The sequence below is a fragment of the Clupea harengus genome, chromosome 2, assembly GCF_900700415.2.
Source record: "Clupea harengus chromosome 2, Ch_v2.0.2, whole genome shotgun sequence".
In the NCBI taxonomy this organism is placed as follows: Eukaryota; Metazoa; Chordata; class Actinopteri; order Clupeiformes; family Clupeidae; genus Clupea; species Clupea harengus.
The window spans coordinates 26,654,437-26,670,550 of record NC_045153.1 but is presented as its reverse complement, the minus strand read 5'-3'; the positions used below and the strand labels follow the sequence as shown (position 1 = coordinate 26,670,550).

The window sequence follows — 16,114 nt, the reverse complement described above, 5'->3', positions numbered from 1 at the left end:
GTGAGCCGGCGGCGAGTCTGACGTCATTTTCTACACCCATCAAGTCTCCTGCTTGCATCAGCACTGTGACACTTTACGCCACTGTATTTTCAATACTATATGGAGAAAGATGAACAAAAATACTTAATTTCTATTATGACATGTATCATAACCCATAACAGCAATCATAGTACATTGACCCTTCTGTCATACTTAACAGGTGAGGGAGTTGTTTTACAAACAGTAGTGCGGAATGCTAGCTGCCACACCGACAGAGGCGCTGTGATCTAGAATGGGACTGCAAGACAACGATCACGTGAGAAACTGGAAATACCGCATATTTCCTGAATTTACAGCAATTTGCTCATCTGAAATCAACTGAAACCGTCACCTTAGCCGATGTCTATTTGTCTGTTTGTGGGGATATTGTTATTTTTCACTTTTCAAGAGTAATTGTTGGTTGATTCAAAATGGAAGACAACACCAGACCATCTTCGTATCTCGATGACCCACCTAATAGCAGGTTGTTTTTAGTAACAAGCAAATGTATCACCGAAGACAATATTCGAGATCATTTTTCTGCTTTTGGGGAAATCCAGGACATATGGTTGGTAAAAGACAAACAGACAAAAGAGTCCAAAGGAGTGGCCTTTGTGAAATTCGCCAAATCCTCACAAGCATGTACAGCCATGGAAGAAATGCACGGGAAATGTTTGGTTGAAGGAACCAAACCTATTAAGGTTTGGACATAATCTAGTCTTCATGGTTTTACATTCTGTTCAAAACGTTGGAGCGTGTTCCTAACTGCTTAACATATTATTCCTGTCATCCATCAGGTGTTCATCGCCCAGTCTAGGTCATCGGGAAGCCACAGAGATGTAGAAGATGAGGAGTTAACTCGAATATTTGTAATGATCCCAAAGACATTCACGGAGGAAGACTTGAAAGACACGTTCAAGGTGAGAGCTGTCTCAAGGATGCCTACCTTATTGGAAAGAAAAAAAAAGTTTAACACTTTTTATTTTGTATGTTCCACAGGAGTATGGAAATATAGAGTACTGTATTATCATAAAGAACAAACAGACTGGAGAAAGCAAAGGGCTTGCATATGTGCGGTTTCATAAGCCATCACAAGCAGCCATGGCCATAGAGAACTGTGACAAAAGTAAGAAACCGTTTTAACTGGTAAATGGATGTCAGAAGTTTGAAATGATAAAACATGACATTTCTGAAGCACCTTGCAAATATTTCCATAATACATTTGTTTTATTGTCTCCAAACTGCTCCTCTTGTCTCTGATATATTACTTCAAACTTCAACAGCTTATAGAGCGATCCTCGCTGAGCCAAGGACCAAAACTTCACCAACAGAAAACGAGTATTTTGGCAACTCAAGATCTGAACATGTGGCCAATGAATCAGGAATGGGTGGCTATCCTTTTAGTGGTACGGTCTATCTTTCTATATGCCATCATTTGTTTATGACTTCACTCTTTCATTCATACGTTTCCACGTGAATTGTCATTTGTGCTCTTTTGTACACCATCCATAAGTAGACCTTGTCTCTGTACAGCAGACAACAGCAACTATGCATCAGGGGACGTGTGGAATAGTGACATGATCACCAGATGTCTGATGGTGACTTCAAGGGCAGCCATTACACAGGAGCAGGCCTACAGTCTTTTTGATCTGATCCCAGGGATGGACTATTGTGAGATGCAACGAGATCAGTATGGGTTCAGCAAAGGTAATACACCAGTTACTGCACATCCTGGGCGGTGGTGCCTGACTGCAAATTTGATCAGTTTCATGCTGACACAACACATAAAATTTGCAATTCATTTTTTGTTGTAACAGGACTTATGACTCCATTTCTAATACCAAAGTCTGTTCTCTGGGAGGAACTTGTCTCTCCTTTTAAAACATAATAGTTTCTCATGTTCTTGTAATTGTCAGGACAAGCAATGATTCGATACAACAACCTCGGCTCTGCTGTATATGCTAAAGAGAAGCTGAATGGCTTTGAATACCCACCTGGAAACCGCCTGGTTGTGACTTACGTTGATGATGGGGAAGACAGGACCAGGTGTGGTGCTGTTTGACCTTTGTTCTAGCAATTTGCTTATGTTTGACTTCTAGCTCTTCAGAGGCACTCTTTCATATGTTATTTGTTGTTTTCTCAGTCCGGTGGGGAAGATGGCCATGCAGTTGGTGGCAGCGCAGATGATGTCCATGGTGTGGAATGGCCCCACTGGGCCACAGCTTATGAAGACCAGTACGGTAAGGAATTACTCCTAAATCACAAATGTTTGCTCTCTTCAAATATCCATTCTCAGATGAATAGTTTGTAGGTCTTGTGACATTTCTTAATTGACAGAGAAAGAAATTGTGTTTTTCTCATGCTTGGGCATTCCACTGTAGGGTTATGCTCCACCTGCAACTTCACAAAAGCCTAGAGTTCAGACAGATGTCAATCTTCCATCAATAAAGAAAATGGCACCCTCAGACAGCGCGGTCAAAGAACGCCTCTTTGTCATCTTCAACCCTTCACCACTACCAGTGGACGTGCTGGAAGATTTATTCTGGTATGGGAGACAATGCAAGCAGCATTGATCACTGCAGACATTTTGGAAGTACCTCAGTTAATCCTGGCCCCTCAAAGGGAAATGTTACTGGACAGAGTAACATAAAGCTAAGCAGGATCCGTTCTCCATTTGCACTTGATGATCATTAATATTAGTAACCGTACAGGTGCGTAAGTCAGGTTGTGGGTGATTTAACGAAAGACTTGCACATGAGGTTTAAGTCCTGTGTCCCCCATCCCCATCCCTCCTTTTCCCTTTTCGCAGCCGTTTTGGATCTTTGATTGAGGTGTACCTGGTACCTGGGCGGAATGTGGGTTATATGAAGTATGCAGACAGGAAGCACGCCAACGAGGCCATGGCAGCCCTGCATGGGAAGGTTGTGAACGGGGTGAAGATGAAGGTGATGTTGGCTGACCCACCAAAGGAAGAGTCTCACAAACGCCAGAGGACCTACTAATGTCCAGTGGAGAACTAGGTAAGTCATCTCCTACGGTAAGATATGGTAATGAAGGCTAAGTTAATTCAGTTTGCTTATGTGCAGAAAGAGTTGTTTGCTTTTTTACAGGATGATTTTCTCCAGTATAGTTTTATTTCTGTGAAATGTTTTTCCAAGATCATTTTCTGCATAATGCTGTTAAATACAATGTCTTTCTTTCAACGACCACGGGCCCAGCGGACAGATTCATTGTACTGGAGCCTTTTGCAGATATTATGGAGCATTTCTAGCGATCATAGACAAATGTCCATGGTAATGCTGTCATTTTAGCAGATAGCCTACTGACTACCGTATGACTAGGGAGTCATAAATAGTGCCTGAAACATGTTCAACAGTGTAAGGAAATGACTATGACATCATTTTAACTTCAGTAAGTCCAGGTAATCTTGATGGAATGTCAAAGCTTTCTGATATGCTAGAGCCATGGTTCAACCATGAAAACTAAGAAACTGACCTTTGATGTATACTGACCACGGTCTTGCTTTTTAGTCAGTATGTTTTTTGCTCTTAAGGTCAATGTTTTCTGCCTTACTAGCATGATGACATAAAACAGCAAACTTTATGAATGGCCTCTATGAATGTGTAACTAAATTCCATGTAACACTAGTATAGCTTGTACTTGGACTTTAACACATTGTGGAAGAAGAGAGACAGCAGAAGAAGTGAAACATCATTGCTCTTGTATTATTCTGAGGTATAATGTTTTTCTTCTTCCAGAGATTTAAGTGACATGACCTGCTACATGACTGGACGGACATAAACGATGACACGACCTCTAGCTACGGACAGTGACTTCCATACTTTTTTTGTTCTTGATGATGCTCATAGCAGTGATAGGAATTTTTATATTAAGTTATCAGTGTTTAAATACAATATAGAAAAGAAAACACAAGAAGAGTCCACCATAGTATTTAGTGTCATATGGATTTGTATAAAATACGTGTAGAGGTATATATATTGTCCATTGTGTGTGTTCTTAATAAAAAAATAAAAACACATATCATCTGGCTTGTAGATTTATTCAGGTAATTCTATATTGATGTTTCTATGTCAATGGTACTAATTTTAAAAAGCAGCTGAAGCTCCTTTTTGGGTCATACACTTGGCACCATTGCTACATATAAAGTTTAGTGTGTTGCTACAGTTATTTGTAGCTACAGGCGCAGAGAGGTCATCATAGAAGGTTTTAAGGTCTCTTAAAGGGCTTGGCCTCTGTGCAAAGAATTTGACCATGTCCTCTTCTGTTCTCTGCCATGGGTCACAGTCCTCATAGTCTCAAGCAGCAGCAGTAAGGAGTTTAAAACCGGGGAGCCGACAACCTACAATGCATGCAAAACCTTTACAAACACCAACAGCACAGTTAACACTGATAAAACCTTCACAAACACCAACAGCACAGTTAACACTGATAAAACCTTTACAAACACCAACAGCACAGTTAACACTGATAAAACCTTTACTAACACCAACTCAAAACACAAAAAGTTATGTAAATGTATGCACTCAATACTTGGTCAGGTCTCCTTTTGCACAAATTACTGCATCGGGGAGGCAATCAGCCTGTGGCACTGCTGAGGTGTTATGGAAGCCCAGGTTGCTTTGATAGCGGCCTTAAGCTCGTCTGTATTGTTGGGTCTGGTGGATCTCATTTTCCTCTTGAAAATACCCCCTAGATTCGCAGGCCAGTTGGCTGGCCAATCAAGCACAGTAATACAATGAGCAGAAAACCAGTTACCAGTCGTTTTGGCACTGTGGGCAGGTGACTGGACGATGGCACCCCAAATCATCAATGACTGGAAACTTCACACTGAACTTGGATTCTGTGCCTCTCCACTCTTCCTCCAGACTATGGGACCCTGATTTCCCAATGAAATGCTACATTTCCACTGTCCAGTTCTTTTTCTCCTTCGCCCAGGTAAGACGCTTCTGACGTTGTCTCTCGTTCAGGAGTGGCTTTATACTAGGAATGTGACACTTGTAGCCCATTTCCTGGACACATCTGTGCGTAGTGACTCTTGATGCACTGACTCCAGCCTCAGTCCACTCCTTGTGATGCTCCCTCAAGTTCTTGAATCGGTTTTACTTGACAATCCTCTCAAGGCTGCGGTCATCCCTGTGGCTGGTGCACCTTTTCCTACCACACTTTTCTCTTCCAGTCAACTTTCCATGAATATGCTTTACAGCACATTTTGAGATACTGCATTTTTTATTTCTATGAGCTGTAAGCCATAATCATCAATATTAAAACAAAAAAGGCATGAAACATGCCACTTTATGTGTAATGATTCCAGATTATATGAAGGTGTCACTTTTTAAATTAAATTACTTTTACGAGATATTCAAATTTTTTAAGATGCACCTGTATAGTTGGCAGGGCCGTGCTGTGAGGCCTTTTCTTCCATTTTTGCTGGACGGTCCATCCCAGAACTACATAGTCTGTAACCTGGGTGGCGTGTGTGAACGGAAATTGTGTTTATCTGTCCTTGACATGCCCATACACCATCCAAACTCATTTGAATAATGCCAAAAAAGTTGCCTTTAAAAGCATGCCTCAAAAAGTGGTAAAGCATACTGTCGCTTTAAGAATGATCATTAGCCTCGAAAGATTTTCAACAGATTCCAGTGAAATGGTTTTGGAATTTTAGTTGTTGATTAACAGGCTGATTGCCAGCAGAGATGTTGTCTTTGAGTGTCTATTTTTATTATATTTCTAATGTAAAGCCAGCCTAACTGCAAAAGCTTACAGCAGCTTGTGGAATTAAGCTAAAAGTGTCGCACATTAATGCGCGGGTGATCCTGTTGGCTTGTAGCATCTAAGACTTGATTTTCAGGCCAGTTTGTTTATCAAGTAAAAATATTTAGCCTAATTGTGACCATCTAAAGGGGGTCCCCCTGCAATTGAAGAGGAAGTAGATAAGATTGTAGAGGATAGTTGGTAACAGTAGTGGTCAAACTAAAAAACCTTACATTAAGAAAAATGAAGAGACAAAGGAGAAATGCTACACAAAATGTGTACATTACATTGTTTTCTGTACACATAGATTTTCAACTGGCTTCAGAGCAGAGTGTTCTATACATCTGAGATTAGGAAAAAAGTTAGACAAATTACTTGTTTTTGGAGTAGTGGTTTGGTTATGATATGGTTTACTCAATGTGGCCTTTGTTGAGTGGACAGTTTCTAGATAGATAATCATCTAATCAGATTTTATTAAATTTTTTCCACACAGGTAGTGGTGCTATTATTATCTCCAAGTTTTGGAGAGGCCATACTACACTACCTTTCAACCAATACACCCACATACTGATACATCTGAGAAAGAGACGCCATACTACACTGCCTTTCAACCAATAGACCCACATACTGATACATCTGAGAAAGAGACGCCATACTGCACTGCCTTTCAACCAATAGACCCACATACTGATACATCTGAGAAAGAGACGCCATACTGCACTGCCTTTCAACCAATAGACCTAAATACTGATACATCTGAGAAAGCTTTTCCTCCCATTGTCTGGTGACATATCTGTTTTGGTTTTAAACAATAAAGATATTTTTCATTCGAAGAAGGAAACATTTCAGCTCATCCATGCTAGATGAAAATCAGTCTATTCATTATACCTTCTATTTAAACAGAATGTTTATAAAGACCATCCGACTGGGCAGAGCTGCTCTTATTTTAGCTCAATAATATAAATCTCAATAGAATGTGAACATATGAATTTTGTTAAATCTATACAGTGTAGGTACCATAGGCTACGTCTGAACACTAATTGCATTCCACTAGGTGGCACAATATGGGTAATTATAAGGGTTCTGGGTTCAAAGTGTATGGTCACCTTCGCCATACATGTCTGCTAGACTTGACAGTCTTTAGGTGTATTAATGCGAGTCCACTACCGATAGGATATTATTAATTGTTGCTTTTAACTATAACAATAACCGATATTGTTTCTGTTGTTGTTCCACTTTCCCGCTGAAAACGTCATTTAAAGATGCAGTAGGCCTACCTTAGCCAATGTTTTTTGTTGTCAAAATGCTTCAAGACTTGTTAACGACAATTTGATAGGCTACTCAGATGACGTTCCCCAAAATTCATGTGCAATCCATAGGGTAATGATTGTACATTTGGTGTACATTTCTTAAAAAATGTCTGAACATGAAAGTGAACAAATGTGCAGCAGAGAAAGCAGAGTCCAGAACAAACACTGAATTGCATTCTACATAAAATGCTCAATATGGGGAAACATTGCCTATTTAACTTGCCTTCAGAAGTACAGTAGTGTAAGTCTGAAAGCATTTTTTATGTTTTAAATGAAAGACATATATGAAGAAAAAAAAACTAAGCTAACACACGTCGTGCCTGCGCTCCAGTTCCTTGTTTTGTTCTACACCATCAGCCCATTCCCGTGTCGTGATCCACTCCGGCCTTTATTTCGCTCCTGAAGTCATCCTTGCTGCAGGGAGGAGCGTCGCCAAGCATCCGTCTACCTGCGTTCAAATTCAGCCATACCCAGCACTTTTCCGACTTTATGCTGTTTTTCTAAGGACCTAACTGTATTCTTGAGGGCAACAATGTTTTTCGACGAGGACTGTCGAGGCAAAACTGCTATACTATAGTAGAAGTAAACGACTTATTAATTGGCAAGTCAAGATCATCGGTTTCCTGCGCCAAGAAGAGGCAAGACATGGTCAATCCAGCAAACCGTTGGTAAGCGTTACGCCGTGATGCTCATTGTAGAACGCATCAATATTACCAAAGATATTTTTCCAAATTCAGTGGAATGCTTGAGTGATGGTGTATAATATGCATACAACTCAATGTCTGCTACATTAGCCATACGCCGATTTCTGTTTTTGAATAACATCATGGTGATTTTTCAAGTCACCCCTTGGGTGAAAACCGAAACCCAAAAAACCTCTCTGTGTCCCTTCAGCCGATGCAAGCTACGTTAGGCTACATGCACTGATTACTGGAGATTTGCTTCAGTCCTTCGCGTGACACAGCTTGCGATGAGGTAATGTAACTACTCATAACGGTGAGGACACTGTTCAGTGACCTGCGCCTTGTTACCTGACTGATGGGAAAATGTATTGGCTGTAGTGGTAGCTATGCAGTTGTTGGTCAACTTGGGCTACCTGTCATAACCTCTACTGATTTAGGATGTTGCTTCATAGAGGGCATTCACTCAGGCCTACTCCCTCATCATAAGCTGACGCATACGGCCACAGTAGGCTCTCACTTCTCAGGACTAAAGACCTGAAAGATGAGCAATGAACTGTTCTCCAAAGGCCAACAGTAGGCCTTGGACTTTGGGGGGAAACTTCGTATCAGTCAGGCAGTCACGTAGTAACAGGGCACAGTGTCCCATGGGTAAGACGCTTTGGCAAGTCATTAAAGGTCATTCAAATAGCTTTTCCAACCAAGCTGACAAAAACCCATCATAAGACTGTTTTCTTAGTAAGCTTGCCAGAATTGATGAAGTAATTTCATGCCAATCGTATTTGAAATGATCCATTCAGCTAGGGTCTCAAAAACAAGGATACCCCAGCCTGATATGATAGATAGCCTATGTCCTGTCAATTTAGCAGGCACTGGAAGAAGATGAACTTGTTTTGCAGTTGGCGACTGTCATCTCATTAGATAAGGATTCATTAAAAGATAGATTGAACATTTAGCTCAGAACAATAATTTCCACCATGTAGGCCTAATTGTACCACACTGTTTCACCGTCTGTAGAGTAAATACATTGATGAATCAGGTAAATGTCACATGTGTCTCTTAACATGTGGCACTGAAGCTGTCACTGAACATGTAGCCTAACCAAGTAGACTATCACTTACTTAATCCCTTATTTAATTAGGCTATTAAGCTACCTTTTGAATGCGTAACTGAAATCATCCCCACAGGTTGAAATTTAAGTAAAGTGTTCCTTCTGGATAAAGTGATCTAAGGACTGCCAATTCTTTTAATTGTGCAACAGACTGAAGTAATCACAACTGGTAGCAGACTAAGCCATAAAGCCAGTGATGTGCTCCTTGGGCAGGAATGGAGTGGTAGTATTTGTCGTAACATTAAGTATATTCCTCCTTTATTTAGTTAAGGCTGTTTTTTTTCCTGGAAGAAGGTTGTCTGCTTGTCTGATGTACTTTCACTGAATATCACAGCAATCATCTCAACAATCGACATTTGCATTTTTGTTTTTAGCCTCACGGAATACAGTGTACTTTTGACAAATACACAGAACTGATCAAACCAGGTTGAAAGACCTTCATAACTACTTAATAACAAAGACCTGATTGAACAAAATATGTTGGTCATTTTGCAATGCTAGGAGCTGTGTAGCATCTGTTAAATATGCTTTGACTGTATGAGCTCATCACCTAGTCAGTCCATTTTGATTTGGATACGCAGGGCAGTGTTTCTACTGATACGGTAACCGCCTTTGTTGTGTAGATACCATGGCCTCTAATAATAGCTGTTACACCAGTACGGAGCAGACGGATACAATTTCTAAAAGGGTATCATTTAACCTCTAAAGGTGTTAAGATGTCATTTAAGAAGTGTAAATTACTACCAACATTGGCTACCAAGCACTTTGGGAAAACTGTTGCTATGGGTTACTCTTATTCTGAAATAGGGCTGTTGAAACACTCCCCTGAAATCACATCTGAGTGCACACAGTCAATCTATTCACTATGTATCCTTATGACCACATTTGCATGGGCTAATATCATTTGTAGAAAACTATATTTAACCATGCATGACCACAGTCCGAATGAACTGTATTGTACAATCATATTGCTTGGCTTGTAATACGGCAAAATGTTCAATTCAATGTCCCTACTCTTACAAGGCTCTCCCAGCTGTTACGGTGAGTTCTGGCAGTGTTGGCTAAATATGAGAATTATTCTAGTTGGCATCTTTAATCTCCATCCCTGTCTTCATACCCACCTTCTGTCACATCATTAGTGTTATTTCCTCAGTTACCTCTGAATGCATCTTTGTTTATCTGCAAACTGGCTGTGGTGTCTCCTGTGTTCAATTGAATGTGCTTGGACAACTCAAGACCTGGATGGTTGCACAGAGGATCCAATTAGATTCTTTTAATCATAAGCAAGCATCACCCTTGCTGACAAGGATTTACATATTCAAATGTAAACAAGGCCGGGTCTCAAGTACTCAGTCTGCAATCCCGTGGCAGAAAACTTCCTTCATTTTGTGTCTGTAATTCATACTAAAAGAGGTATTTTGTGATTGACAGTAAAGGGATACTAAGCTTAACATACAATGATAGAGTAATACTGCAGTGTGGCAGCATATAAAATCACCCACACATGAAAAGACCTGGGGAACATTTGAGAATCAAAGCCCAGGGACAGTGGAGGATGGGAAAAACCTTGTGAGTTACTCCGCAGGGTGTTACACTGCCAGTAAACATTGTGCTGAGCTGTGGGAAATGCCCATTTCAGTTGTCACGACAAATGTGTGTGTGTGGGGGTGGGTGTGTTTGTTTTTTCCATGAGGCCAAGCTAATTACACAGATGTGGCCTCTTCAGCCTAGTCTGCCACAGCAGAAAGCACATCCAAAACACCCTTACAACAACCTTACTCATGATGCAAACACAAACATTCCACCATTTTTTCTTTCTCATGAAGCTTCTACCTGTGAAATGCCACGTCCATTTCCCAGTCAGTGTTTGAGACAGATGATTATTTAATTGCCACTAACACAGATGTATTTATAAACATGTGTATTTGTATTGTATTGCAGATACTGTTGGGCTCATAGACTTAAGTCTTAAGTATACTTCCTAATACTTGGCTCCATGCACAGTGCACATGATGCAAATGTCGTCACCAGGATGGTCTGGGCAGCACCAAAATGTAGTGTCCATCCGGACACGTTTACTGTGCATGAACGCATACACTTTTATTGGGGATCGACTGATGTGTTTTTTTTCAGGGCCGATAAAATAAGGATTATGTCTGCGGCAAAAAGAGGACGATAATCAATATTTTAGGCCAATACTTGAATGCTTTTCTTCGAAAAGAAGTATGCTCTGAGAACATGAATTCTGTGAATGCACTGCACTTGCTAATCTCTTCTTTGAATCCATCTAAAGCAGGTTTGAAACAAAAGGCAGATACAAAAGTGTTTTCATACAATACGAACCATATTTGGCATTACAGATTATCTGTGAGGGTCACATTTGAGCTGCAGTGTGTGTGCAAATGAGATGGTTTACGAGAGAGACAGGGCCTACTAAAAGGGGGCTAATATTTTATATATGTTGTGGGTAAATTTCTCTATGGTATCACTATCTTGTTTTGGCTCTGCAAAAGATGCCTAATGCTATTTCAAAAGCATTCAATTATTAGACGAATAATGGCAATAACTGTGTAAGAAATAAAGTGAATTTCATGAAGTATGAAACATCAAACCTCAAAATTAGCATGTGCGTCCAAGCTTTTTTTTTAAGCTGCAGGTAGCTTCTAGAATCACATTGATTCATACGTTATGTATGTGACAAATGGACAGCTCATGCACACGTATGGAAGAACTTTGATAAAGTTAGTGAAAATACTGTGAAGTGCAAACTGTGTGCTGCAATTTTTGATGATGATGAGGCCAAATGAAGAAACATCAAAGGCGCAAACAGGTATTTTCAGCTTTTCTGACATACAATACAAATGCAAGCCAGCTGATGTTTCATTTCGTATCTGGTTGCTTAAATGATGACTGTACTTCCGAAAGGATTGTGCTTTAGGGTACATTTCATTGAATGTTCCATTTGAAAGAGAAAATATACATTACTATTTGTTAAATGTGCAGTGTCAAACTGTTGCAACTTATAGCATACGTGCACCAATTAGTCTTTCTTACAAGTCCTTATGTATTTTATATTCCAATGTTGTTTTTTAGCTAGGCTAGCAGGCTACTTTTACTGAGTCAACAAGGTCCAATTAGCCTAGTGCAATTTGGTGAATGGTGTAGTTTAAGGACAACAGCTCTTTTACTGGATTAATTACCTTCCATCAATGTTTCCAGCATGTCTGGGGAAACGTTTGATTTTCAAGCTCAGATAAGGTTTTCTGTCTCGGCCAATGAGGGGATATTGTGGAAAGAATGTTAGCCATACCAGTAGCATTGGTACAGATGCATATTTTCATTAGTATGATTGCTCCCTGGGAATAAAACTACTGGAGACCTGCTGATGAGAGTTTTGTTTATCTCATGCTTCAGTGAGTCATAGATTACAGCAACGATATTTTAAAGTAGGTAGCTATCACCATTTAGATAGAAGAGAGAGATAGAGAGAAATGGTCATATAGGGGCAGAGAAAACTATAGACCTATACTTTAGATACTATAGACCTTGCTGTAGATTCACACGAGGTAGGGATATTATTTAAGTGATTGAGCTTGTGCATTTAGAGACACAAATGCAAGCGTATGCATCCGCATTGCGTGAATGCAGACGTTTTGGAGTATACTTAAGCCCTTATTAGCAAGTAATTGACTGCTGACTTATTAAGGCTAAGGCTAATAAGTCTAATTAAGACAGTTATCAAACATCTTATGGAAAACAGCACTGAATAACACACTGTTTTGTTGCACACAGTTCTAAAATGAAATCAATCAGGAGACCTCCAATAAAGAAAAGGCTTTGGAAAGCAAGACATGAATCATATAGTTGGGAGTTGGGACTGCACAGGTCTTTCCCTCTAAACTGTTCCACTGTGCCAGAGACATAAGAGGTTGTCACCCTGAAAGGCTTGAGTTGACAGACAGCAGCCCTCGGGTCTTATCACTTTTTGTTTCCCCTTGCGCACAATTTTTGTGAACACAAAGCGGTCTGTGGCCCAAACAGTAGTTCTTGTGATGAAACATTCTCTCCTAGGCTACCTTGAACTGTGAGGAAGAATTATTTTCCTGTGTCTCGCATTGCATCCAGTGTGATTCCCAGTGTGGGTTAAGAAATGGTAGTATGAACATCAGTGAGTCACTGTCCTAGCAGGTCTTTTGCTGAGACTGTGTGTGTGTGTGTGTGGGACAACTCTGTAGGAGTGCATCATCTGGTACCAGGGGCACACAAAACCGTCTATTTTTCTGCCCTTATTAAGAGAGCCACATTCACAGTTTTATGGCCATGCTGTCAGCTTTTTCGAGATGTGTTTGTTGCTTTGCCAAGATGGAGGACACTTCTGTCTTTGGTTTTATGTCTGTCCAGATGCGACGGGACTGGGACAGGGCCGTTAGATGGTTGTGAGCGCCTGGGTTTTATTCAACTGGCGGTGACGCAAGCCTGAGAAAAGACCCCACTGATTACGTTTCCCCCTTTTCCATGTCCTGATAGTGTCTGTCAGTCTGCCCTGATAGTGTAAGGAACGTAAAACCACGGCCCATGCAAAGGCCTCTACCCCGTCGTTGCACCCAGACAAAAGACAATGGGATCAATTTCACTGTTTGAGCTCAATTACTGTAACAGATGCTGCTCAACTGTGATGCCAGTCGAGGCTTCTTCATTATATGTGTTAAAGATCCTGTAGTCTACCTTGTCTCCCAGCTGGCATTCCACTGGCTTGCTGAGGTGATCAAAGACGACATCACGCCTCTGTTTCCTGTCTTTCTCAGTGCATTCAGCCTTCGCTCCGTGTCACACTCTGTGGCCTCCTACATGGAATACCAGAGCAGGCTGTTGTTGACAGTACCCATTATCAGAATGAACTGCCATGATTGATGGCTTATTACCCAACACCTCATGCCATTGTTCATGGAGGAGGGGTTACCATTAACCATTAGAGAGAAATGTTTTGGAAATGATATTGATTTTTGATTATTGTTGATTGATTATTTGTCACTTGGGATACGTACTAGAGCCAAGACCTTAGATCTTGCCACGTGCCTGTTTTGACAGACATGCAGATGTCAAGTAAATAACAAGATGTTCTTTCGTCACTATTTTGCATGGGTGTTCTTTCCTCGACTTTAGTCTGCTAAACTACCATGTCTCATTAAGAGGATTTAACAATCACTTTTTTAAATGCAGAAATTGGATTCCGTTTGGATTTGTCTTGGAGCAGCTTCTGTTGAAAACACCATCTTCCCAGCAGCGTAGGTGACAGTTGAACATGCCATGGGATTTATCTGACAGGGTTACCACTCCCATCTCCAGTCTCAGGACTGGCTTTTGTGAAGACTGCCTCCACCTCTTTCACATGCAAAGAATTCTTGTTTATTTAGCTCCTGACCTGCTGCAGTGCAACCGTCTTTTGTAGGTTATTTCTTGATCCTTATATTGTTACGTTGTGGCCTTTTTTAGTGTTATTTAGCAGTCTGTTTTTTTGGCGTTTTTAATTCTACCTGTCTTTGCATTCTAATAACTATCATGGGAACAGATCATTCTGTTTAATAATTCAACACAGTCGGGCTAAATAAACAAATTGGGAAGCTTCCATGGAAATGATGCCCATGATTTTTGTGTGTGCTCTGCTCTTTGAAAAGAGAGCGTCCGATAGAAGTTGGCACGCAATGCTAACATGGCTCAAAGCATGTAACTGCCATGTTTTATACTTTGCCTGTTGATAATTTATCACTGTCCTATCAGCCTGTGATGGCGCTTCAAGACAGACGGGCCGTTGTCCTAAGCATCCACAGGGAACCCTCAATGTCACCAAGTCCACTGATGAACAATGGTCTACTCAGGATTTTTGACAATGGCTCCTTCTCAAAAGGAGAATTAACATCCAGCACATCTTGAAGCACTTCTGGAATGTCCAGCAGTCTTGTTCTTTTGAAGACAGTAGTGTCCATAGTCCAGCGTTACCCAAAGCTTTCTTATAAGTTGGTGGTGAAGCATATGACTAACGGATATAGGCGTCTCTAAACTGTGCTTTTCTGTGGTGTTACACTTGGATTACACTTCCTCTTTGTCGGTTATTATTAGTGTGAACTTTCTCAGTAAGGAACTTATTCTGATTAGACATAAAAGGCCAGAATTAAAGCTCTGGAGTCACTAAAAGGTCATCCAAATAAGTCTAGTTTCATGCATGGCTTGAACCTCAGGGCTGTGTTGCCTTCCCTGGTCATAGACATAGCTGCTTGTGTTCACTATGCTAAAATTGGCATCTGATCACAAGTCGGGGGGATCTCGGAGACTACACAGAGGGGTAGAAGTGCTGTGACAGGACTTAAAAGATTAGATCAATGACTAATTGAATCCAGCAAGGAGGGCTTCCAACAAGCGGAACCTGCCACACAAACCTTCCGCAAGCTTTTGCTTCACAACCAGGAACGAGCATTTGTGGGTTGTATGCTACAGCATTTGGTCATTGAAAAGGGCTCAGACTTTAGCCTCACAACATTGTGTCAAGAGCTGTGGCACTGTATCATAGCTGAAGTTCAACATCTGAGAAGTGCTAAACATACAATTAGACTATTAGAGGTATTACAAGTATTAAAGGAGGTATTAAAGAAGCTTGATTCTTAACCCTAGGCTATACACTCTACATATTAGACACAGAACCAGTCTTTTTTTTTTAGCCAAACAGAGTACCTATCTCTAGTTGTTCCCTTAGTGTAGAAGCTGGGTGTTGGCTAAGATCCTGGCTACTGTGGTGGGTAGTTTTGAATAATAGATGGGGGGAGTGAAGAGTGCTGTGTTTAGGTTTGCTCACGAGTGCACACAGAGCACGCTCACGCCGGGAGAGGCCTTGCCCAGATGTATCCTGTTGTTGAAATACTGTCTGCTCCTGAATCAGCTTTTCTCCGTACAGGCCACGGCCGTAGTGAAGTGCTCCCTGGCCATTCAGATAGTTGTTGGTGGGTGTTGTGCCTGGCTTTGTCCCACGTAGACCCTCTGTGGAGTTGCGCCTACCCGGACCATGCCCATGGGATCCGGTTTGCTTGTTTGCAATGTACGTCACGCAAGTGATGCAACTCTAGAGTCTCTGAAGCCGCTATCATATCGCTCGCGTCATGTGATCCCGCAACTTCTCATTTCACATTGAGTCATGTTCTCAAAGGTCCGTGTGACATATGGAAGGTGCT

The 16,114-nt window shown here is 41.0% G+C and overlaps 2 protein-coding genes across 9 annotated transcripts in view; both read left to right on the top strand.

Moving 5' to 3' along the window:
- The first annotated feature begins 273 nt into the window (after window positions 1-273).
- On the top strand, window positions 274-4,057 carry rbm45 (RNA binding motif protein 45). Of its 3 annotated transcripts, XM_012836511.3 has the most exons (10): window positions 275-719; window positions 816-938; window positions 1,018-1,144; window positions 1,302-1,424; window positions 1,552-1,725; window positions 1,935-2,064; window positions 2,162-2,258; window positions 2,400-2,563; window positions 2,828-3,038; window positions 3,777-4,057. In XM_012836511.3, exons 1-9 carry the CDS (start codon window positions 450-452, stop codon window positions 3,018-3,020), a joined length of 1,401 nt encoding a protein of 466 aa, XP_012691965.1. In that variant the 5' UTR covers window positions 275-449; the 3' UTR covers window positions 3,021-3,038; window positions 3,777-4,057. The 3 variants fall into 3 exon arrangements, with proteins under 3 accessions (XP_031415040.1, XP_012691965.1, XP_031415032.1); XM_031559180.2 differs by having other exon boundaries at window positions 274-719; window positions 1,555-1,725; window positions 2,828-4,057; XM_031559172.2 differs by having other exon boundaries at window positions 2,828-4,057.
- A 3,406-nt stretch (window positions 4,058-7,463) lies between these two features.
- Window positions 7,464-16,114, top strand: part of osbpl6 (oxysterol binding protein-like 6) — a 34,392-nt gene continuing 25,741 nt past the window's right edge. For 2 of the 6 annotated variants that reach the window (XM_031559132.2, XM_031559109.2), the window contains exon 1: window positions 7,464-7,771. The gene's annotated coding sequence lies outside the window, so the exon portion shown is untranslated. Of the gene's footprint in view, window positions 8,079-16,114 lie in introns of all 6 variants that reach the window. The other 4 variants (XM_031559154.2, XM_031559150.2, XM_031559127.2 and 1 more) reach the window with 3 other exon arrangements.

Bases quoted from the DNA above. Each gene is read 5' to 3' on its own strand.
- rbm45 (XM_012836511.3), top strand. From the start codon at position 450: ATGGAAGACAACACCAGACCATCTTCGTATCTCGATGACCCACCTAAT. The intron at 720-815 runs GTTTGGACATAA...GTCATCCATCAG, and splicing joins AAGGAACCAAACCTATTAAG to GTGTTCATCGCCCAGTCTAG. The intron at 2,564-2,827 runs GTATGGGAGACA...CCCTTTTCGCAG, and splicing joins GTGCTGGAAGATTTATTCTG to CCGTTTTGGATCTTTGATTG.